This window comes from Equus quagga, chromosome 2 (assembly GCF_021613505.1).
Source record: "Equus quagga isolate Etosha38 chromosome 2, UCLA_HA_Equagga_1.0, whole genome shotgun sequence".
NCBI lineage: Eukaryota > Metazoa > Chordata > Mammalia > Perissodactyla > Equidae > Equus > Equus quagga.
This window is the reverse complement of record NC_060268.1, coordinates 44,333,062-44,356,693: the sequence shown is the minus strand read 5'-3', so window position 1 is coordinate 44,356,693 and position 23,632 is coordinate 44,333,062. Positions and strand designations below refer to the sequence as shown.

General features: G+C 34.0%; 1 protein-coding gene across 4 annotated transcripts in view; it reads left to right on the top strand.

Moving 5' to 3' along the window:
* The window catches only part of MYEF2 (myelin expression factor 2), a 28,892-nt gene that overhangs the window by 734 nt on the left and 4,526 nt on the right, over positions 1-23,632 (top strand). The window contains exons 2-16 of one of the 4 annotated variants that reach the window (XM_046654280.1): positions 4,483-4,691; positions 5,927-5,979; positions 7,224-7,231; positions 7,335-7,428; positions 11,227-11,418; positions 12,110-12,263; positions 12,814-12,863; positions 12,981-13,044; positions 18,199-18,300; positions 19,765-19,815; positions 20,116-20,184; positions 20,488-20,586; positions 20,923-20,994; positions 22,719-22,927; positions 23,007-23,058. In XM_046654280.1, the coding sequence (XP_046510236.1) occupies positions 4,483-4,691; positions 5,927-5,979; positions 7,224-7,231; positions 7,335-7,428; positions 11,227-11,418; positions 12,110-12,263; positions 12,814-12,863; positions 12,981-13,044; positions 18,199-18,300; positions 19,765-19,815; positions 20,116-20,184; positions 20,488-20,586; positions 20,923-20,994; positions 22,719-22,927; positions 23,007-23,058 (1,478 nt within the window). The remainder of the gene's footprint in view (positions 1-4,482; positions 4,692-5,926; positions 5,980-7,223; positions 7,232-7,334; positions 7,429-11,226; positions 11,419-12,109; positions 12,264-12,813; positions 12,864-12,980; positions 13,045-18,198; positions 18,301-19,764; positions 19,816-20,115; positions 20,185-20,487; positions 20,587-20,922; positions 20,995-22,718; positions 22,928-23,006; positions 23,059-23,632) is intronic. The other 3 variants (XM_046654281.1, XM_046654283.1, XM_046654282.1) reach the window with 3 other exon arrangements.

Sequence of the window (23,632 nt, the reverse complement as noted above, 5' to 3'; positions counted from 1 at the left end):
AATCATTTCCCAACTGATATATACCAGGCGGAAGTTTAATAATGTGCTGTTAGACCGAAGCCATTGTGTTCCTCTCGAATTGGCGAGGTACTTTAATAAAAGGGAAATATGCGTGGTGCCTAACCGCCCCCCCCCCCCCATGTTTGTCAGCCATGCAGGCTATTTTTAAAAAACGCAGTATGATGGTAGGTTCTTAATTTTGGTATCATGATAAAATAAGATTTTTTTTAATTAAAGAAAATCCACTACTTTTAAGATTGCGGCTATCAGTGCCTATAAAGAATCTAGTCGACTCGAATTCCTAATAATTTCTAGTGTAAGGAAATGTTATGCTGTCCTTTGTTCTGTTATGGGGGGGATATGCAGTCAGGCATTTATTTTCATATGCCCAGCTCTTTAAACCTGAAGTTGAAAGTAGGTTAATAATTTAGTGGAAATATCCTTTTCCTTCACCCAATTATGCCTCAGAGTAGAAAGCAGTGAACATATGCTCACATTAAAATAGGAAAGGGAAATATCATTCTTACTTTTGTATAAAAATGTTTGTAAAAGGATGGTAAGACCTGGACCAGTCTATGTGAGAGTTGATTGCAGATAAGGTGGCTCTCCCAGCTGGTTTATGACACTCTTGCTCTTAATTGGGTTTGAGTAGAATAGGCAGCATCTTCCAGGCAGAATAGAGGTGCAGGTTTATGAGATTCGATCTCAGTGGACTGTGCTCCTGGGTGGAAAGTGATGCACTTCGGTAACTGAGGAACCAGAAAGTGAGCGAAGCACTTTCTGCCGTGCCCACCAAAATGTGGGCTTTCAGGGATTTAGCATCATAAATACGAATGAAAACCACTGGATTGATAAACTTAAAATATGTGCTTTTTATTTATGTCTAAACGTGAGTCTGCACCCTTTTCTCCCGAACAAATAGTACAGCCTTGAATTACAGAGAGAAGCCCTACTATACTTGGGTATGATTAGTGTAATAATGTAGTGTCTTTACAGGTAAAGCTGGTATCTAAAAGTCTCCATCAGGTCTAAAAGTCTCTAATCCCTTTTAAAGTCTCTTTGTGATTTAGCTAGATGGAGAAGACAGAGGTGGGAAAAGAATTTCTTTTGTTTCTAATTGAGGGAGAGGAAAATAAAAGGTGAAGAAATTAAGAAATGTTACTAGTAAATACAAATGCAGATTCTTTTCATATTGCTTACAATTTGTCTCTCTCCCTCTTCTTTTCTCAGAAGTTAAGAGGCCAATTTACTCACAGGGGTTTTTTGTACTATCTATTCTGTAAGAACACATAATGGTCCAGCATGGGCCACTCACTGAATAACTAGGTACATTTACCTCTCTCACCCTAACAACCTTCTTTTGATCCTGTGAACCAACTGGAATAGTTAACAACCCAAAATGTAAACCTTGAGTTGATTACCATATGTTTTTAATGATAAGAATTCATAGACATGATAAAAATTACCAAATATTGCCTTAAAACATATATTGCTTAGAAGTCAACACAGTGCCACTTGTTATCAGGATTGAAGTGACTTGTGTTGAGGTTAATCCATAGTCGTTCAGGATGGAGACTACCATGTCTTATCTTTGTATGCCCAATGCCTTATACTTAAAGAGGCCCAGTAAATATTTGTTTAAGAAATGCAGAAGTGAACTTTTAGGATCATGAAACTCATATACAGAGGATTTAGTTGGCATGTTCACATCCTTTGACAAGAAATTAAAGATTTTTCCCTAGGTCTAGTCCGTTATGCCAAAATGGTATACTAACTCCTTTTCTTAAGTGGATAGCAGGAAAAATAGCAGTATTTTTTATAGCTCTTCCTTATTCATATGTGGTATAGTAACATCTTGGAGTACATGACATTAGGGTACTTGTATAAAATATTAAGCATTGGCGCAAGGTGAGGTGGTTGAAGTAGAATAGTGTTTTTTTTTAAGCATATTAGGAGTAAAGAATGAAACTGGGCTTAATTTTGGATCTCATTCTGTAACATTATGCTTTTTTAAGTCATAAATTATGTTTACTCATTTGATGTTGGATATTGATGTTTCAGAAATATATGTTATTTGGGTAGACATAATTTAGTCTTGAGTAGGTAATGTTTTTGTGAATTAGAATAGTCACAGTATTTCAAGTGCATTAACAGGGTGGTTTTCCTAAATGAATGGTTTGGGAATTATTACATGGAATTCTAGATATAGTGTCAATATTTTAATATTATGTAGCATCATTTCCCTAAGGGTTTTCATGTGTATTTTTACTGTCTCTTCCACAGTGTATTTATGACATAGAAAGAGTTCAGAAATTGAGTAATTATAGTTTCTTAATAGTCAGACCATACCTCTGACCACTAAACTGATCTGCCTTCCATAGATAATTTATGCATTGTACATGAGCAGTTTATCTTTAAGATGCCACTAATTGGGGAAAGCTGGAAAAAATTGCTCTTTCTGGTCATCCTTTGAGTAAATATTTTAAAGAGGGTATCCTGCATAATATTACTGCTTTTTAATGGAATTGTCAGGTGGTTGTAAGCAAATGCTTACAACATCTGTGTAAGAAGAGAGGGACATAGCGATTACTTCAGACCTTTGTGCAATTTTGACGCCTGGTTTCATCCAGGAAGAAAATAGGCAGGGGAAAAGGGTATTTAGCTAGAGCCCATATAGAGGTCTTCTCACCTGAACAGAGACTTAGTTATTTTAAAAACATTCATTGAATTCAGCCTTCTATGTCAATGGGTTCTCTTGGGGATTAAAAAGAAGGGTTTATTCTTGTATCTACTATACCCAGAAACCAGAGAAAAGGCCTCTGTGCCTTTTGGCTCCTTGTTGCCATTTTCAGTGCTCGCTGCCACTCTGTTCAGACAGGTAGGTTCTTGAGAGAAGATCACTTCCAGGCTGTGCCATTTCTGATGAGGGAAGATGTTTGGCAGTGAAGGTGTCCCTGTCAAGGTCTGAAAAGGTGGTAAAGCAAGTTTGGCCCTAATGTCTCTGTCTTGATTTTAGCAGTTTTTCTGGCAGACAGCAGCACCATCTGTGCTCAGATGAGTATGGGTTCTTAATTGACCGTTCATTCGAAAATTAATATTTATGGAGAGCATGTCATGTGCGGTTATCATGTGAGATGCTGCTGATAGCAACACAGATAGTTTTTGTTCTTACAGAGTTTTACATACTGTGTTTATGGCTGTGTTGTTACCTGTGCAGAAAAGTAGTGTCTAAAAAGTTCAGTATATCCTGGAACGAGTGACTACAGTAAGAGGTGTATGTGGTGCGCTGCAATGTGGAGATTCCCACAGTTGCTTGGCTCAGAAGATAATTTAGAGCCTGGATAAGGAAACCTAGTTGGTTGTCAGAATAATCCAGGAAGCTTTAAAAGGTTTGAATTCCTGAATGTCATTCCCAGAGCTTTTTGTTACTATATGTCTGTGAAAAATTGCCTTAAGATCAAAGTTTTAATTAGTTGTTAATTCACTAGAGTAATTAGTGATTTAAAATAAACCTATTGTTACTTCTGTAAAAAAAGGTTCCTTTTGACAAGTAAATTGTATTTTAAAATAGATATCGAGAGTTTTATTTATGGGATTTACTTTAAGTATATGCTTAGATTTTATGGGTGGTTAGTGGATAGCATCATATACTTGCATTGTGCTTACAGTCTTACAAATTAAATATTTTTCTAGTTAGGGCCTCATTAAAAAGTAGATTTATAAAAGCCTGGTTCACATTACGTTTAAGTACTGCTTCCCCCCTTCACCTCACCCCTCCTTTATAGGTAATAGGCACTAATATAATGGCATGACTCTATGAAGTACTCTATCCTAGCTTATAGCTTAAAACGCAGAAAATCTTGAGCATGAAAATAGTAGGATACCTTATCAGTTTTCTGTTTATCAAAATTGGGAATAGAAAAAACTTACGAGAGTCGTATGGGAGTGTATACATACATAGCTGCTACTATGTATTTTAATTATGTTTTTAAGCAGTGGAGGAGAAAAGTTCTGGAAAGAAACCATTAATGTTTGAGATAAACTTTTTCAGGGTATCATTTTGTAAATTAGGTTTTTTAGAGTTGTGAATGGGGCCCAGAAAGTTAATTCTCCATTAAAGGTGGCAGTTTTACATACTGTAGGAATAAAATTACTGGTTTTCCCGTCTTGTTGGGTTCTAATAACATTTATTAAGTATTGTGATGGGAAAAACTGGGTGATTGTTTGGATGCTGCAGCTATTTAATATGGAAAAAATGGAGGGCTGTTAAGTGAGAAGTTGGTCATAAGCCCAAATCGTTGCTTTGAAATGGCATTGGATAATTTCAGAGCCAGCGGCTGACTCTCCAGCTGCTTTGCCGAGGTCTAACTTAGTGGAGAGTTTTGTAAAATAAGGTGGTAAATATGAAATATTTAATGTAGACTTCCATTGTTAGAAGCATGACTGAGGTTTTCTTTTTGTTGTTTTGTTTTTAATTCATAGAGAGAATAATGAATCAGTGAAAGAAGAGAAATCTGAATTAAAAGAAAAGTCTACAGGAAATAAGAAGGCTAATAGATTTCATCCTTATTCAAAAGACAAGAATTCGGGCACTGGAGAAAAGAAGGGTCCAAATCGTAACAGAGTTTTTATTAGCAACATTCCCTATGACATGAAATGGCAAGCTATTAAAGATCTAATGAGAGAAAAAGGTAACCAGCTCTGATAAACCCACTGTTGGATAATCTTCATGTAGAGGGGCTGGGGGGAGCTAAGCAAACTTTTTTATTCCTCTGAGCCACACAGCCTCAAAAAATGGATTTTTGTTTTGTTTCTTGACACATGAATTAATCTTTTCCTCTTCTTTCACTTGACACAATTTCCTTACAAGGTAGTATGGATAAATGAAGTGGTTTTTTTTTTTGCCATTTTAGTGGGATAGTAGCGAGCCAGCATGTGCATGCCACCAAGAATTTTGTTAAAGTGATTGCTTAGCCTAGTTGAAGTTTTTATAGATTTTTATATAGGACTGTTGCATTAGTTAAGCAATACATTTAGTGTGTTAAAGTATGAATAATAAGGTCTGATTATTTTTTTTCCAAAAGCTGTTTTGTTATTATCTTGGTGGAGTCTGGAATCCGGCTGTGGAATTCATTTTGTTTGCATTGTCATGAATGCCATGATGCTGTCTCTGCAGTTCTATATTAAAATTGCGTCACTGCTGTTGCAGTTTTGTTTTCAGAGTAACCTGAAAACCCTTATTTTATATTCATGGTTGGTTTTGGGGAAAAATAATTTCAATATTTGATCTTGTAAAAGTTAGTTTTGTTATCTCTTGAAAAATTGAGTTTCAACAGTCCTGCAAACTATGTACTTGGCTTTGAGGCTGATTCTTTCTAATAAATAAAAAAAATTGCCTTGGTGTATCTGTTGTAAGGTGACAACTATTTGATTGGTTTTATTCATTGACTCTATTTAGAAAGTGTGTGGCTTGCTGTGAAGCATGACTTGTAAATTTAGTTTACTGATGGCAAACATGATTGAAGACATTCAGGTAGAAAGTCACCTTAAAACAGCTGTTGTGTGTAGGCGACTAAAGTTATTTGAAAAGTGTTAATGTTGATGTTTTTAATATGATAGGCTAAGGGACCATTTGTATGTATATGTGCATTTGTTCACCAACTATATCATGCTGGCCAAAATATGATCTGTAGTATGAATTAGGTTAATATGGTTGTTAGCTTTTTTAGAGAATGTGGATGATGTACATTTCTGAAAATTAGTTAAATTTACATAGCCATTGACAGGAGGTATGTTGGTCTGGTTTTGATTGTTGGTGAATAATAGGTGCTTTTCTGTAGAGTTGTGCACAGGTGTGCAGTAAAGCAAGATATTGGTGTTTAAATGTATTGTTTCTTGGTATCTTCCTTTTGTATGTCTTATGTAGTTGGTGAGGTTACATACGTGGAGCTCTTTAAGGATGCGGAAGGAAAATCAAGGGTAAGTGCTGTGGGCGATAATCTGCTTGAGGTTTAAAAGTTCCTCAGCAGTTTACTTTTTGTATAATACTTGTACCAGTTTTTGGAAACTTAAGTTTCATTTTGTTTTACTTTATTATGCAAGATTTGAGGCTTTATACTAGCAAGTCTGACACATATTCAAACCAAACCAGCTACCTGGAAGGGATGGGTTTTGTAAATGCTCATAAAAGGCATTCACTTTTCTAATGCTCTAAGGTAATGCTTCTTCTTAGCCAATAGATTTTAATATAGGATTTTTTTGTTGTGTTTTGATGTCTTCAAGGATATTTTAAAAGTCTCTGAATTGACAATATTCCCTAAGAGTTCTATGAGAGGCCTATAGCTTAAAGGTGTTAATTCAGAATGTATGTTTGAAACTTACGCTGACGAGCTTAATTTGGTAGGCTGCAGGACCACATAAGAGGCAGTGCTCTGCCCAATTGGTACGAAGGACATTGATGATTAAATCGACATAGAAGGAATTGGTTGATAGTAGATACTGATTTTTAACAAGAAAGCAGTGTACTGAAGAATGCAATGGAAGGCTTTTAACAGTGTTTAATTATATTAGCAAAAACCAGTTGGATGTATGAAAAATAAAAACTTTTGTCATTACATTCAAATAGCGCTTTGAACAGGAATAATGAAAAGGAATTGTTTAAAAAATGATTCTACAGATTTGTTTCTCTAGCATAGGTGGTTTTTTTACATACTTAAAGCTGGATGCTGTTAAATTGTGTGCAGCCAGTTTTCTCTAACAGAGAACTTTGTTAAAAATGAGGTTAATGTTTCCTATTTTGCTTTTAATAAGATTAAAATATACATTAAAAACTATTTGTGCATAATAATACAGCTTTCAGCAATGTTTGTAACAATGTAAGGATAGGTATAGTGTAGCCTTCAATTATTTCCTTGAATTAGTTTTGATTGAATTTTTGCAATTACATTACTTTAGTTTTAACTTAAAGAAGAGTCATCTAAAAGTAAAAATGTGCTCCAAGCTTGTTAAATGCTGGATTCTACTATCTTAAATACATAGATTTAAAAATTTACAGAAAATTTGTGGTCAGTTGCCTGTTATGTTCTGGAGATATAAAGACAAAAAATGATTGTATTATTGATTGCTTTTGATGACTTAAATGTTAGAATCTACCATTAACTTTGTCTACTGATCTAAAACTTTTTTTCTTTTGCATATATTGACAAAAATCTACCTGGATATAGGGTTGTGGGTAAGAATTTTTTTTAAGTATCTTAAGTCAAATTTAAACTTCTGATTGGAAAAAAAGAAATCTTAGTACATAAACATTTCCTATAAATTTTTTCCCCATTAAGTGTGGTGGAATTTAAAGATGAAGAATTTGTAAAGAAAGCATTAGAAACTATGAACAAATATGATCTTAGTGGAAGACCCCTGAACATTAAAGAGGTAAGATTTCTTATATTGGAATAATTTAAACATTTGAATATAACAACATGTTTTCTTTGGATTTTCATCTTTGGTAATGTATTTATCTAACAACAACATTTTTTAGCATAGATGCTTATTAAAGCATTATATAATGATGGTAGTTTTGCTTGTACATGATTTCCTATTTGCCCTTAAACAGTTATCCTATATATTTGATTTGTTCCAAGTTATTATAAGCAGAGGTACATGATTTAAAAAACTTTCAGGACACAGAAATTTAAAGATGACACACTTTAGGTGCTGATTTTATTTGGTATAGACATTTCCAGTTTTTAGATTATGTTTAATTTGAGAAATATAGTGGATATTCTTGTATTTGATAATTAAAGGTTGCTTAATAATACAAATACCTTAGGGATTTGAATAAAATTGATACTCACTTTTAATAAAATTTACCTGAAACTGTGCCAGAATGAATTTAAGAAAAGTTATGGGGCTGGCCCAGTGGCACAGTGGTTAAGTTCACATGTTCCGCTTCGGCGGCCTGGGGTTCACTGGTTCAGATCCCGGGTGCGGACATGGCACCGCTTGGCAAGCCATGCTGTGGTAGGCGTCCCATATATAAACTAGAGGAGGATGAGCACGGATGTTAGCTTAGGGCCAGTCTTCCTCAGCAAAAAGAGGAGGATTGGCAGCAGTTAGCTCAGGGTTAATCTTCCTCAAAAACAAAAGAAAGGAAAGTTATAAATCTGTTAGTAAAATAGATAAGTGGAACTTGGAAACCCCTAAAATGGAGATGTTTCCTTTGTATGGAATTGTAGTAGTATAAATATGTTGACAAAAGAATAATCAGAAGATACATAAAAGAATTATTTACAGTTAAATGTAATTGACTTTGGAAATGATTAGCTTAAATAGTAACCATTTTCATGTCTTCTTTTAGTTCATGTTGTTAATCTTATCTGAATAGTTTGATCACAGATCACTTTTGCGTATATCCTTGCTAAAGTTGGTGTTAAAAAAGGTTAGAGGATGTAACTTTGGGACCCAGAAGAATCTTCACCAACGTGGATGCAAATCATTGGTAGTAGAGCAGCACTGTCAGTCACATATAACTTAGTGATGATAGTGATTTGAATCTAGGCTCTATCACTTTCTAGCTGTGTGACTTATTCTTTAAACCTCAGTAATTATAATATTACTACTGATAACACTCATCCAGTAGAGTTTTTATGAGGATTAAATGAGGTACATGGTAAAGGACTCAGGCTCCGAAATCAGAGAATCTGTGTGACCCAGGACAAATTACTTAACCTCTCTATTTCCTTGTTTCCTAATCACTAAAATGGGAATACTACTAGAATCTATCTGATAATGTTTTAAGGATTCAGAGTTAACAGAGGTAAAACATTTAATAAATGTTAGCTATTTGTTGTAATTGTGATACTATTATATAAAGCACATAGCATAGTGCTCAAAATATTATAACCACATAATAAATAGTAGCTGTAATAATAATTGTGATTGTTGTTTCCTGTCCAAGGTGGGAATGTTACTGGTTGTTCATCTTTTGTTCCTGCGTATGAGGTGACAATAGCTTAAAATAGAGGCGATGCTACGAACAAATAAACTATCCCAAAACCATTTATTGGAGTCAGCTTCTGAATTCCTCTAATTCTGCTTGAGCCTTGGGATTTGTTTACTTATTTTAAATATTTTGACGAGAAAGTGAGAATTAGTAGAGAAAGTTTAGAGTGTTGTGGTCTGTGCCAGCCATTTATTGGTAGTTTTTATGCATAAGCCAGGACCAGTGTTCCAGGAATGTGTTGATATCCTAATAATTTCCTATAAGGGTGACATTTGTAGAACAGCCACCATTTTGGGAAATTATTATTTTAAGGATTATGATTTTCTGTTTTATATTTCCTGTTCCTCTTCAAAAAACAAGTATTCTAGATTCTCATTGTCTTTTTTTTTTTAAATTGTAAAAAACGTTTATTGGATGCTAAAGGCCATGCCCATGTTTTTTGTGTTCTTCTAAGTTTTAGTACTTTATAGATCCTTAGTAATAATTAGGAGACCCTAGAATAGACTTATGTGATCCAAGGTGATATAGGATACTTCCATTTTTAACTTTTTTAAAAGAAAAAAATGGTTGAGTTTGGCCTAGCTAAATGATGTTCCTTATTCAATTAACTTCTTTGGATTAATATCATAAAGGTCCCTTTTCTGGGAATATCTGATTTACAAATGAGTGGCTGAGGTTAATGCTGAGAACTATTAGTTAGAGTCTAAAGAAAAAAATATTTCCAGTGTTTCTTAACAGGTATTAGAATTGCATTTTTTCATTTAATTAAATGGGGATTAGTAGCAGTTGTAAACTTATTATAGGCTCTCCAATAGCAATAGCACGTAGTCACTGGCAGGCTGACATCCAAGGGGAAAAGAGGAATAAAAACCATGTTACGTAGTAGGCAATTTGTTTTATATAAATTGTATTTTATATATGCTTTATATATTCTATATGTATATGTGTATGTATATTTTTTTGTGTATATATATTTTTATATATATTTTTCATACCCATAAAAAGACAAATCAAAACATAGCAGTATGCTTTCTTAATGTTAAGACTGTTAAGGACAAACAACGTAATTATCTTAATAGTTCATGAAGCATCTCCCCTTCTGTGTCTTCCTCCTTCCTCCATAGGTAACCACTATCCTAAATTTTGTGTTTGTGTAAGTTTTTGAAACCTTGGACCCGAAGCATATATTATTTATTGACTTAAAGGTTTTATAGCATTCTTCAAAACATTTCTTTTCTTCTGTGGTTCTTTTTTTCCTTCATGGTCAAGAAATACATTGGAAGCCAGAATACCTTTATTCTTGCCCTCACTCTTTCACCTTTTGTTCTCCCAGCCTTCCTAGAGAATTTGTTAAAGTCATCGACCTTTATTTTTGTTAGTATTCCCAGACTGAGGCCAGCAAATAGAGTTGATGGTTACGCTTATCGTAATCATTTGGTATTGCAGATGATAGTGTATAAGTGTGTTACATGGTTTTTTGTTTGTTTTTTCCATTCCGTGTAATAAGATAGTGAGAAATACGTTTAAACTTGCTTTTTTGGTTTTGTTTAAAGGTAGAATATTTCTCTTGTAAAGTTAATGAACTAAAAAAAGCAATGTTTAGTCTCATTCTTTACTTGGACACTTAGCTTTTCTTTATCTCCCCTCTCCCTCCGTCTCAGATCATAATCACTATTGAGGGAGGAAAGAGGTTAGAAGGTGGATAATTGTATTTTGTGCAGGAACATAATTTATACATTATAATAGTTCCCCTGTACCCCAGTATTCCTGGGTCTTATAACAGTCTCTTCACATTGAAAAGCTTTCAATTAGTCTGAATTTGGCATTACATTGGGCATCTGCTGGTGAAAATTCACCATTACTGCATTTTGAAAAGACAAGTCACAGTAAGTATTTTGTTCCTCTTTGATGTATATGTATATTTATGTTCGTGTGCCATATACTTGTACACTAGTGTGAGGGCAAAAGTAAACTAATTTCAAGTTCTTAAGTGACTTTAGTGATTGGAAAGAGGTATTTAATTGACATCCCTGGAGACTGAAATCTTTTGTCTGTCCGCAGGTTTTTATGGGACGGAATTCTCTGGATGAGAAAAAAAAGCTCACCCTTCAAGAGGGCCAATAATTTGAGCCAGATGGGATAGCTACTGTAGAATTTGAAGTTGTTGTTTTAATGATATAGACTTACTGATGTATCTGGTGGCATTTAATGTTCAATGTGTGTTGTAGGATCCTGATGGAGAAAATGCTCGTAGGGCATTGCAACGAACAGGAGGATCATTTCCAGGAGGACATGTACCTGATATGGGATCAGGGTTGATGAATTTACCACCTTCCATTCTCAATAATCCAAACATTCCTCCTGAGGTTATCAGTAATTTGCAGGCTGGTAGACTTGGTTCCACAATTTTTGTTGCTAATGTAAGTTTAAGCTTTAGTTTGAATTTTTATCATTCAGATATTTAGTTCTAATTGTGAGATTATTTAATTAGATGAATGGGTTATAGATTTATAGAACATTTTGCTTATTTTTAACTAAAGTAAGCAAAACAGTAATTATTGTAAAAACCCCAATTTAAGTCTGTATATATAAGGTTAGAGTGTAAATACAAGTTGTTACGATTTTTTAAAAGAGAGCTGTGGATTTTATAAACACTTAAGCAGTTCTTGAAATGACTTACTTTCATTGTGTGTGATTTTTGTTTATGTTGGTAAATGAAGTTCTTTCTTTAGCTTTGATATTTGTGAATGTGCACGTCGTAGTTGGTTTGTCATTTGTTCTAAGCTTCCAAAAGTCAGTAATATCAACCATACTTTCCAAAATCTGAATTTCAGTAAAAATAAACGTGCAAGTTTCAAATGTGCAAAGCAGGATTGAGCAGTTGACAGACTGTTTTGGGAATTAAAAAAAATTAAGGATGAGGAACAATGTGGATTGTAGCTTAACTGATTTTAAACAGCTTAAGATGTTTTTAGTTGAATGCTCTTGATGCACTGTTTAACAAGACTTATAGTTTTTTATAGTTTTGAGAGTTTAGAAAAGATTTGTTTGTATTATTTATAAATGGGGAAGGGGTTTATTAGGTATGTAACTATATAATTTTATGTTAAGCTTGACTTCAAAGTTGGTTGGAAGAAGCTAAAGGAAGTGTTCAGCATAGCTGGAACTGTAAAGCGGGCAGATATTAAAGAAGACAAAGATGGCAAGAGCAGAGGAATGGGCACAGTCACTTTTGAACAAGCAATTGAAGCAGTTCAAGCAATTTGTATCCTGATTTACACTTGAGCATTATTTAATGAGGTTGAAGAAGCTTGATACCATGTTGTGGGGGTCATGGAATTTAAGGATGGCTTAGAAATGTGTGTTAGACTTTAGTCTCCAGCACATAAAACCTTTACTATGTCCAAGTACTAAAGTCACTCTTAAAACTTGAATTAGCTGTATTGTACAGGCCTGATATGAACATTTTCTACTTTCTCTCCCTACGGCAACTAATTGTATGTATACATGCTGTTGACAGTTATGTAATCCATTGTACATTAAAACAATTGCTTTAAAAGAAGCCTTGTTAATTTTCTTGTTTCAATGGTTGAATTAAAAGGTTGTATTTTATTTATAAAATAAAAATATAAAGCAAAGAATTGAAGATTTTTCTTTGAGTATATGGAAGAGACTAATACGAATAAGTAAAATATTAAAGGTATTGATTAAAATATTAGAGTTAGCCTGACTCTAAATAAGATTATTAAAAATGTGTTGTGTTCAAGCATAATTTTATAGTCATGTTAACTGGCTTTCCTTGACTGAACCAACAGCTATGTTCAATGGGCAGTTTTTGTTTGATAGACCTATGCATGTGAAAATGGTGAGTTCCTACATATCACTTCAACCCTCCAACCTTCAAATCTTTTATCTGCTCTCCTCTATGTTACAGCTCTTTTTACTTATATGTTAACCATATAATAAACTTTTTTGCAATTAGGATGACAAGTCTGTCCCTCATGAAGACTACCGTTCACATGATAGTAAAACACCACAATTACCCCGTAAGTAAAAGCTGTTATTAGACTTCTTTTTCAATTGCATTATATACTAAGCAAAACTCTTTATTTTTGTGCCTACGTCCCAGGTTGCCCACAGTTTAGGGTTAGTTTGAAATTGTGGGGATAGTTTGGCATGATTGTTTAGGAAGACTGAGAAGATAAATATGTGCCATTTTTTCCCTTTTTGGTAGTTTTTCCTGATTATAAAAGGAGTATATACTAAAAACTTTGGTGCATTCACCCACAGAGGGAGGAGAAAAGTCCTTATAATTTTAACACCCACGAGTAACCACCATTGTAATATTTTTGTTTTTTCTTCTAGTCTTCTGTGTATATTTTTTATGTAGTTGAGCACTACCATATAAATAATTTTGTATTTTTTAACATTAGAGTATAAGCATTATTCCATGTTGAAAATTCTTTCTAAGTTTTTTTTTTTAAAGATTGGCACCTGAGCTAACAACTGTTGCCACCCTTCTTTTTTTTCCTGCTTTTCCTCCCTAAATTCTCCCAATACATACTTGTGTATTTAGTTGTGGGTCCTTCTAGTTGTGGCATGTGGGTTCGCCACCTCAGTGTGGCCTGACGAGTGGTACCATGTGTGCACCCAGGATCTGAACCAGCGAAAGCGTGAGCCGTCGAAGCGGAGTGCACGAACTTAACCACTTGGCGATGGGGCCAGCCGCACCAAGTATTTTTATTGGCTGTATAATAGTCTATCATATGGGTGTTCCATAACTACTTCACTGTTATGTATATTTAGGTGTTTTAACTTTTTTTCCTTTAATCACCAACGGAACAATTCATGTCTTTTTTTATACAAATCTTTGTTATGCTTTTGGTTATTCCCTTAAGGTAGATATCCTGAAGTAGATTTGTAGATTCTCGGGTGTGTTCATTGATCAGTATTATCAAAATTGTTTTCCAAAGGATTGTAAAACAACAATGTAATGTACTTAACATCTGTGTCTCAATGCCCCATCTGCAAAATGAGGATGATAATAGTACCTACTTCATGGGGTTGGCATGAGTATTGCGTGAATTAATATATATACAGCACTTAGAACAGTTCTGGTAGAATGTAAACATTCAATAAATACTAGCTCTTGTTCTTACTGTTTTAGTCTACCTTCTCTGGTTATCATTAAAGATTTTTAATCATAAACTATTTTAAATACACAGACAAAAATAAAATTACTCATGTAGCTGGTATAGGCCATATTTGTTTTAGGTGATTTTTCTTTAAAATAAAATTTTACAGTTAATATTGAGATTCTCCCGCCCCCCCTGCCCACCTCCCGCCAGATACCTTACCCAGATGAAACAACTTATGAATACATTTATGTTTTAATAATCTGACTACAATTTATATATCCATAAACATTATCTGGAATTGTTTTGCTGAATTTAAAATTTGGTGTGAGTGACATCATATTGTATAAAGTAGTCTGCAACTTGCTCTTTTCGAGATTCATTTATGTTGATAGATGTGGCTCTAGTTCCTTCATTTTAACTGCTAATACCATATTTTATATATTTTCTTGTTTTTTAAGTTATTCTAATTTTTTGTTACTAGGAAGAACACTAAGTTGGGGAGTGTTCTTTTTCTATTGGAATGACCTGTTCTCTCAATGTTTGCTAGAAATTACTTGTAAAACTGTCTGACCTGGGTGTATTATTTGGGGCAAGATTTTCAACTACTGATTGTTCGTATTTTCTGTTGATTCTTCAGTCAGTTTTGGTAATTTCTTATTTTTCTAAAAATTTTACCGTTTCTGTCCATTTTCAGATTTACTAACATAAAATAATCTCTCTTAAATTTTTACCACATCTGTAGTTCTGTTTTCTTTTAAATTCTGAAGATTTGCAATTTCTCTTTCTTTCTTGGTCAGTTTTGGTTAGAGATTTGTCAGTTTTATTAGTACTTCCAAAGAAGTGAATTTCGTTTTCTCTGTTTTAATTTCTGCTCTTTGCTATTTTCTTCTCTCGGTTTCTTTGGGTTCAGTCTCTTATTTCTGTCCTAACTCCCTAAGTTGAAAGTTTACCTCACTAATTTGCATCCTCTCTTTTCTACTATAAGTAGTTATGACTATAAATTTAGCTGCTGTACACAGGATTTACTATGGAGTATTTTTATTGTGATTTAGTTTTTATTAAATTACCATTATGATTTTTTTCTTAAGCCATGTATTTTTGAATTTCCGCATGTATTTTTTTCCTTATTTCTAACTCAGCAGTGTGGTCAGAGAAGATGGTCTATATGATTGTGGTTCTTTGGAATTAGTTTGGACTTTGCATTATGGCCTAAAATGTGGCATGTTTTTATAAACATTCCAGGTATGCTTGCTGAGTGCAGTGTTCTTTATAAGTCCATTAAATCAAATTTATTAGTCATCTAAATTGTCTCATGGATCTACTAATAATTTTCTCTGCTTGTGCTATCAATTCCCGAGAAATATATAAGGTAAAATCTCTCACTAGAATGGTGGGTTTGTCTGTTTTTTCTTTAAATATTTTGAATCTAATTTACTAAGTGCATCCAAGTTTTTGGAACGGATATATTTTCCTAGTGAATCAAAATTTTATCATTATAGAGTGATTTTATTTTTAGTAACCACCTTTAAGTCTTTTGTGTAATATTAATGTAGATACAATAGCTTTGTTTTGTTTATTCACATTCCTTGATTTATTTGGATTAATTCTAATTGTCTTATTTTGTCTTCTGTTTTTCTACTTTTTACAGATGTTTATTTTTCTTCTCTCTTGCTTTCTCTTTTAGTGGTTATCATGGATATTTTTTATATGTTTATATAAAGTCTGAAGTTAATGTAATTATTATTTTTCCTTTTTTGTTATTGAAGAAGATTAGCCCCGTGCTAACATCTGTTATCTTTTTTGCTTGAGGAGGATTAGCCCTGAGCTAACATCTGTGCCAGTCTGTCTTCACCCTATATGTGGGTCACTGCCACAGCATGGCTGATGAGCTTGTAGGTTCATGCCCAGGATCCAAACCCAGGCCACCGGAGTAGAGAGCGCTGAACTTAAGCACTTTTCCATGGGGCTGGCCCAATATAGTTATTTTTTTAGTCAGTAGTATAGTGACCTTTGAGTGCTTTAATTCTAATCTCCTATTCAGTTGTATGCTTTTATTGCTCAGTGTTTTAGTTCTGTATTGTTTTTTTAATCCCACAAGTTAGGCATTAGTATTATTTACCATTTTTGTGTCTCATCTTTTCTCTGATTTTACAGACCCTGGCACTAATTTTTTCTCCTAAAGCATATATGTTGAAAGCTCTTTCAACGAGGATCTGTTGTTAGTAAATTCTCTCAATTTTGGTTTGGCCATAAATGTCTTCAAAGATAGTTTTACTGGTTAGTTTGAGATCAATAGTTATTTTCTTTCAGTGCTTTGAAAATATTCCACAGTCTTCTGGCTTCCATTGTTGCCGTTAAGTTAGCTATCACTTGAATTTTCTTTCCTTATAGATGAGCTGTGCTTTCCATGTCACTGATTTTTAAGATCTTTGTCTTGGAGATGCTGTTTTACTACAGTGTATGTGTGGATTCTGTTAGGGGTTTTGCAGTTTGAGAATTCAGTTTTTCAAAATAAATTTTGGAAAATTCTCAGCTCATGTGTCTTTGAATATTGCCCTTTCTCCCTTTATAGGGCAGTCCTTTACCGCCTCCACCAAGTTTACCTTATCACTCAGGGTGTCATCTTTCAAGGTCCCGGCTTTGTGTAGGGACTTCCAATTTCCTTTTCCACTATTAATAATACTCTTCTACTTATTTAGATAAAAATATGTCTCTGTTATATTTATACTTCTTTTGTATCTGTTCTTTTTGAGATTTACAATTTTATATGCTCATCTCTATTAAGATATGATATGAACTCTAATACTTTGACGGAATCAGTTTGTTGTTTTAGTTAAGTTAATCATTATTAACCTCCCCACTTTTTCTTTCTCCCTTTTTCCCTCCCTTTCTTTGCTCAAATTGATATAACTTGGCAAATGGGAGCCTCCTCATTTTCTGTGCCTCTGATATTCTTACTTTTTGGTAAAAACAGGATTTCCCAGATCCATGAAGATTTTTCTTGTTTTAAGACATGAGATTGGCCTACTTTCAAGAAGTCCTGGTTCCTTTTAGTAAAGAATGATATTAAAAATGAAAATATGAGTGCTAGGTGTAGACATGAGCATTGTTGATAGTAAAATGTGCTATTGCTTTCAGTTGGACCATTTTTAGGGACTAAGCTGAAAAAAGGTATCTTTTTTTTTTTACTAGATCACGTTGATCTTTCCAATTTAACACAACATGCTTCTATACTCTATCTTAAAAAAGAAAGAAAAGTATTTCATTTTCTCACCCCCTGTCACTTATTAAATGCTACATTGACTACCAAGAACTTTAAAACCATACTCCGATTTAGCAGAATAAAACAGTTCCCATTCAAATGTTAATTAGTTCTACTGTCTTAGGGTCATCAAATTATCTTCTAAAAGTCTATTTTCAATGAATTTAGTTTATTTTAAGAGAGGTAGTAAAAAGAATACTGGATTTAGAGACAGAAGACTTAAACTCTAGCCGTAGCTTAGTCACATAGCTAAATGGCATCGGACAAGTAACTTAAGGTCTCAAGAATTTCCCATGATGGATAATAGATTTGAAAACACTTAAGGTGCCATATAAATGTAAATAGATGTGTAAATGATCAAACTGGTTAATGTAACATTTGCTATATTTGTTATATTTTCATGCTCGTTGACTTTTTAGTTTGATTTGAACCATCTTAAAAGTAATTCTTAGATTTTAAGTGGTTCTGCAAATTTAAGCAAGATTCTCGTTTTCAGATATGTATACCATTTATAAAGTGATAGAGTATTTTTCAAAATCCTCTTGTGATTTCATTAGTCCTTTTCAATATGCCTTTAACTGGGATATAAGATAGACCTGCTTCATAAAACTCTTCTCCTTAATAAGGAATATTATAGTGAGGCTTCAGTGTGCTGCATTCCATTGAAAACAAGAACCAGTGCTCTTATTTACAAATCTGACACATTGTAGAAATACCACTACAGCCATACAGCTTTTAAAAAGAATTAGGGCCAGTTTATCATCTATGAGTTGGTAATATTCTTCTTCTTTGTGTTTTAGGTGGTCTTGGAGGCATTGGAATGGGACTTGGTCCAGGTGGACAGCCTATTAGTGCCAGCCAGCTGAACATAGGAGGGGTAATGGGAAATTTAGGTCCCAGTGGTGAGTATTCTAGCTGGCTTATTTCTTTGTAAGTGATACATTTGCTAGATTATAAAGCTTACATTTACTAGTTTGTAATAATGTTTAAAGGACTCTATTTTATAGTTGAATATTTAGGATGTTACTTCAGTCTGAAAAAGGAATGAAACCTTGGTAGCAGAGAACATGAAAGAAGGTGGGCAAAGGTCAGGACGGTTCCTGTGAGGCCAGCTGTGTTGTAGCTAGCCTTTTAGTATTTTGGATTTTAAAACGTCTTTGAGGCAGAGGGAGAATGTTCAACATAGCGCCTTATGTATCATGGATCTACAGTATTTGTGGAATGGCTGAAATGCTACCTTATCATAAGCAATTTAAATTTGTATATCTAGCTGGGAAGGTAGCTTTTCAGATAGCTATTTGGCTCTTTGCCTCTGCTAACTTAGAGTTTATCTTTGAAGATTGGTTTTTAAATTTTTTGGTTTCAGAACCCTTTTATACTCTTAAAATTTGTTGAGAACCCCAAAGGGCTTTTGTTTGTATTTGTCAATATTTACTGTATTAAAAATTAAAACTTAGAAATTTAAAAAATATTTACATATTTATTTAAAATACCAATAATAAACCCATTATCTGTTAACGTAAATATAATTTTTAAGAAAATAAATTGTATTTTCCAATACAAAAAACTTTGTGAAAAGAGTGGCATTGTTTTACCTTTTTTGTAGATGTCTTTAATGTTTGGCTTAATGCTTCTGCATTGAGTTTGTGATATCATACATCATGTAGTTTCTGGAAAATCCCACCTTATACTAACAAGAGAATGAAAGTAAAACAGTTAAATAAAATAGTATTATCTGATGAATGAAATAGTTTTGACCTATTGGACTGTCAAGGATCCTGAGACCATACTTTGAGAACTGCTGTTTTAATTGATGGACTAATAAATGCTATCAGATTCCTATTTTTGTTGAGATGTGATAGCTGCACTTTAAATTTTGAGGGTTGTTATGGTAACCACTTTGAGCCAAACAGATGGAAATTTTCTCCCTTACTCTTAGACCTTCCACCCTCCTAAACACATGCTAGTTTTATTCTTTGATTTTTTACTGCTCTCTTAGCTGCCATATTTAGAGGAGTCCTTCCTTTCTGACCTGATCTCTAAATCTGCTATAGTGATATTTGTGTATCTGTGCTAAAAAAAAAAATGAATGATTACCTAGTCTTGAATATTCTCTAACAATGTGAGTGTGCCCAGTGAATTTTGTTGTCTTGTCTAATGAATATTCAAAGAGAGTTTTTTGAAGGCTCGTGATCAGACAACTACTATGGCATAGCACTGTAAACCGTCCCACCTGTGCCTCATTGCTTCTCTTGTGTTCCATTGTGACTAGACCAGTGGTATCTATTTTGCTGTATTGCATTATGTCATTCTTTAGTCATAAAAATAAGATTTACTGAAAGTATATACTGTGTATTTTATTTGAGGTATGGGAATGGATGGTCCAGGTTTTGGAGGAATGAATAGAATTGGAGGAGGTATGTATAAGCATTTGTTTTTTTGTATGATGTACCCATCACCATTTTTAGTAAATTAGAAACTGTGTTGAGAATTTCAAGGGAAAAAAAAGTCATGGTTTATTGTTGGCTCGTGTCCTAAAGGCTGCTAGCAGAAATTGAGCCTGGTACATACTTAAGGGATATGGAAGGTGATGTGTTAAGAAGCAGCTACAGAAGGTAGGGTGGATGGAGAGCTTTCTGGTGAGACTTAACATTCACAAGATGTACCTTTCAACTGTACAACTGACAATCATCTCAAAATTAATGTTTATTTCATAGGAATTGGGTTTGGTGGTCTGGAAGCAATGAATAGCATGGGAGGATTTGGAGGAGTTGGCCGAATGGGAGGTAGGTAAATGTATATAGTAGGATGTGTATTCTACATTTAGTTTTCCCTATTGTTAAAATTTCCCACTTCACTAAGGAATGGGTACTAGGTGTCTTTAGAGGGCATACGGGCACTGGGGAATAGGACCAGGCACGGTGGGACTGGGGATCTATGTGGCGTGTGAGGTAAGTTGGGTAAATCACAGATATCTTTTGTATTTTTGACTTTTGCTGTCTTTTCACTTTAGTTTCAGTATGTTCCTAAATGGATTACCATGTATTAATGTACTTGAAAAGGGTTAATTTTTTGCATGATCTTTTCAGAGCTGTACCGTGGTGCAATGACTAGTAGCATGGAGAGAGATTTTGGACGTGGTGATATTGGACTAAATCGAGGCTTTGGAGAGTCCTTTGGTAGACTTGGTAGGGCTGGCTGCATACTTTTCCTTTTCTTTTTGCAGGTTATATTTTTCAAATTTATTTTTCAAATATATTTTTCATAACCTTTTGTTTCTCTCTTTTTTTTGCTGAAAAATTGGAAATTTATCATGTTTCACACAGTTTATTACTTGAAAGAAAACACTTCAGGGATTTTAATGTACTAGCTCGCTTTTTCATTATCTTACATATTCAAACCCTCTTTCTAGAAGACTTTATACTTTTCAGTTACTGTACATCTTATGAGAGCATAGTATCTTGGGAATTTTGAAGTGTGATTATTTAAATTAATTAGTATATTATCTTTCCATCCTTGTTTAGGCAGTGCAATGATTGGAGGGTTTGCAGGAAGAATAGGAGCTTCTAACATGGGTCCAGTAGGATCTGGAATAAGTAGGTTTAAATTTTACTAGAATTTATTCAGTAATATTTGAGTGCTTGCAAAAGACTCTGCAAGAGTAGTTATTGTAGTATAGTTAATACTCTGTTCTTATATGTTAATGTATCTTGTCATAATTTAGAGAAACTTTGATAGTTATTGAGCTTTTCTGTTTGATCACTGTTTGAAATTTCTGAACTAACTTTAAATTTTACTTCTCTGACATTTGTAAACTAACAGCAGAGTATGTTAACTGTCAGCCAATTCAAGAACCTCCTTTCCAACTGAGGAATCTGGGAATTTCTCTGACCATGTGTCAGGAATAACTCTTGCTTTAGCACCAACTTTGTTTCCCTGCTTATTCTCTACAACTGCTATTGGTGACTAGCTTATTTCATCTGTGAACATCTTGTGTCTTTTGGTGGACACAGGTGAATTGCCCCAGGCACCACACTTCTGGAGACCCCCTGAGGTTGAGGGCTAAGGTTGAAAGAGGTGCTTATTTCCTTTCCTCCTAAACCTTTTCCGTGATAGAATCGAGTAGTTGCCAGATCTCCCATGTTTTGCCACTTGCACATTTTGGGCCTTATATTAAGCCTTTGACCTCAATACAGAGCCTTGTCTCTCTGAGTTCTCCATGCTTTATTAATTTCCTTTAACTGATTGAAATCTCACAAATAGGAAACACAGCCTACTTGAACTATTCTAAGAATGAATTCAAAAATCCTGTCAGCTAAAGATACTTACTTGCATTGTACCTTGCTTGTCATTTTATTTCTTCTCTTCATCATCTTTTCAGCCTTGGCCATTTTCCTGTTAGTCATAACTTCCCTACCTTCCTTTTTCACCTCAGTATTAACACTTCTGTTTCCCTAATTTTATAGTTGTTATTCAAAGAGAGCCAATTTGAGGGTGATGTTAATTTTTAGAATTTCTATGTCTGGGGATATTAGGTATGATAAAAAAGGATAAGTTTTGAGAATGAGTAGAATTGAAATAACAGGGACTCAATGCATAAGATTGCAGTGGGTATGTGCTGTAAGCTAAATTCTCAAGCTCTGGCTAAAGGGATGTGATTCCATTTTTTCTTGTTATCTCCACAAGTTCTGTATAATATTGAGGTTAAAGTTAGGTTTTTCTGTTATTGAAAATTGAGTTGATATGAAAAGAGAAATTGTATGTGAAACAGAAGATACTGAGGTGAAAGTAAGCTAGGAAAAGAATATTATGATAAGAGCAACAGTTGATTTCTTGGAGTTGTAATAATTTGAATTGACTTCATATATCTTTGTTCTAGCAGTTATTAAGCTGGAATTATTAAAAAGTAAGAATGAGGATAAAAGCTACTATGACATTAATGTATAAAGTAATTAATAGAAAGTTTATATAATTTATATGATGTGTTTTAGGATCAGAATATAATTTTATAGAAATGTATATGTATAATGTATTTACATAGTGACTAGAATTAACAGATTCACTTAGCCATTAACATTCAACTAACCGGATGTATACCAAATTAAATTCTGTTCCTTGGAAGATTGTTATATTGTATGTGTGAAAATAATTTTATGTTTATGTATGTTCTAATTACATAAATGAATTAATTTTTCTTCTCCTTTCTTTTTCAAAAATGATTCTCTTCCCTCCTCTTTCTCTCCTTCTTCTTCCTACTCCTTTTCCGTCTGTTTTTAAAACAAAAACTCCCAAACCCTCGCTCCCTTTCCTGAAAATCCAGGTGGTGGAATGGGTGGCATGAACAGTGTGACTGGAGGAATGGGCATGGGACTGGATCGGATGAGTTCCAGCTTTGATAGAATGGGACCAGGTATAGGAGCTATCCTGGAGAGGAGCATCGATATGGACCGAGGATTTCTAACAGGCCCAATGGGAAGTGGAATGAGAGAGAGAATAGGCTCCAAAGGCAACCAGATCTTTGTCAGAAATGTAAGCAACTAAATGCAAAGTATACTTAAAATTATTTTTTTCCTTATATATCTGTTACTAATACCTTTTTTCATTCTAGCTGCCTTTTGACTTGACTTGGCAGAAACTAAAAGAGAAATTCAGTCAGTGTGGTAAGTATGCCAATGACTGCAGATATGTTGATACTGATTATGGAGGAAAAATTGATTTTAAACTTTTAAACACTGTGTTTAGACTTTGACCTGTTCAGATGCTTGTTCCTGGATAGTATGATGGGTCTAATTTCATTTCAAATAAATGAATTACTTTGCTATTGTCTAACTTAGAGAAGTGCAAAGTACTACTAAATAAGATTTGAAGTAGAGCCTGTCATTGTCTCCTATGGATAAAGAAAGGGCTTCTTTTAATACATGATTGTTAACAAGTTCATATATTTTCATTGCTTGCATTTAAAAAGATTTTTTTTCTGTGGGAAATATTAATGAATGGTATATTTATTTCCTTTTTTATAATGTAGTGCAGTGCACTGTCAACATGACCCAATGAAATACTGACATCCAAACGATACGGAGTTAATAGATGGGACGCATTCTGTACACTCTATTGCCTGTCCAACACAGGAAACTTAGCTGATAGCATAGAACCCACTGCCAGGAATGCCTTAGACAGGTTCATTCTAGGGGCCCTTCTGATTCTTTTATGAACTGTTCTTGGCTATAAGGATAC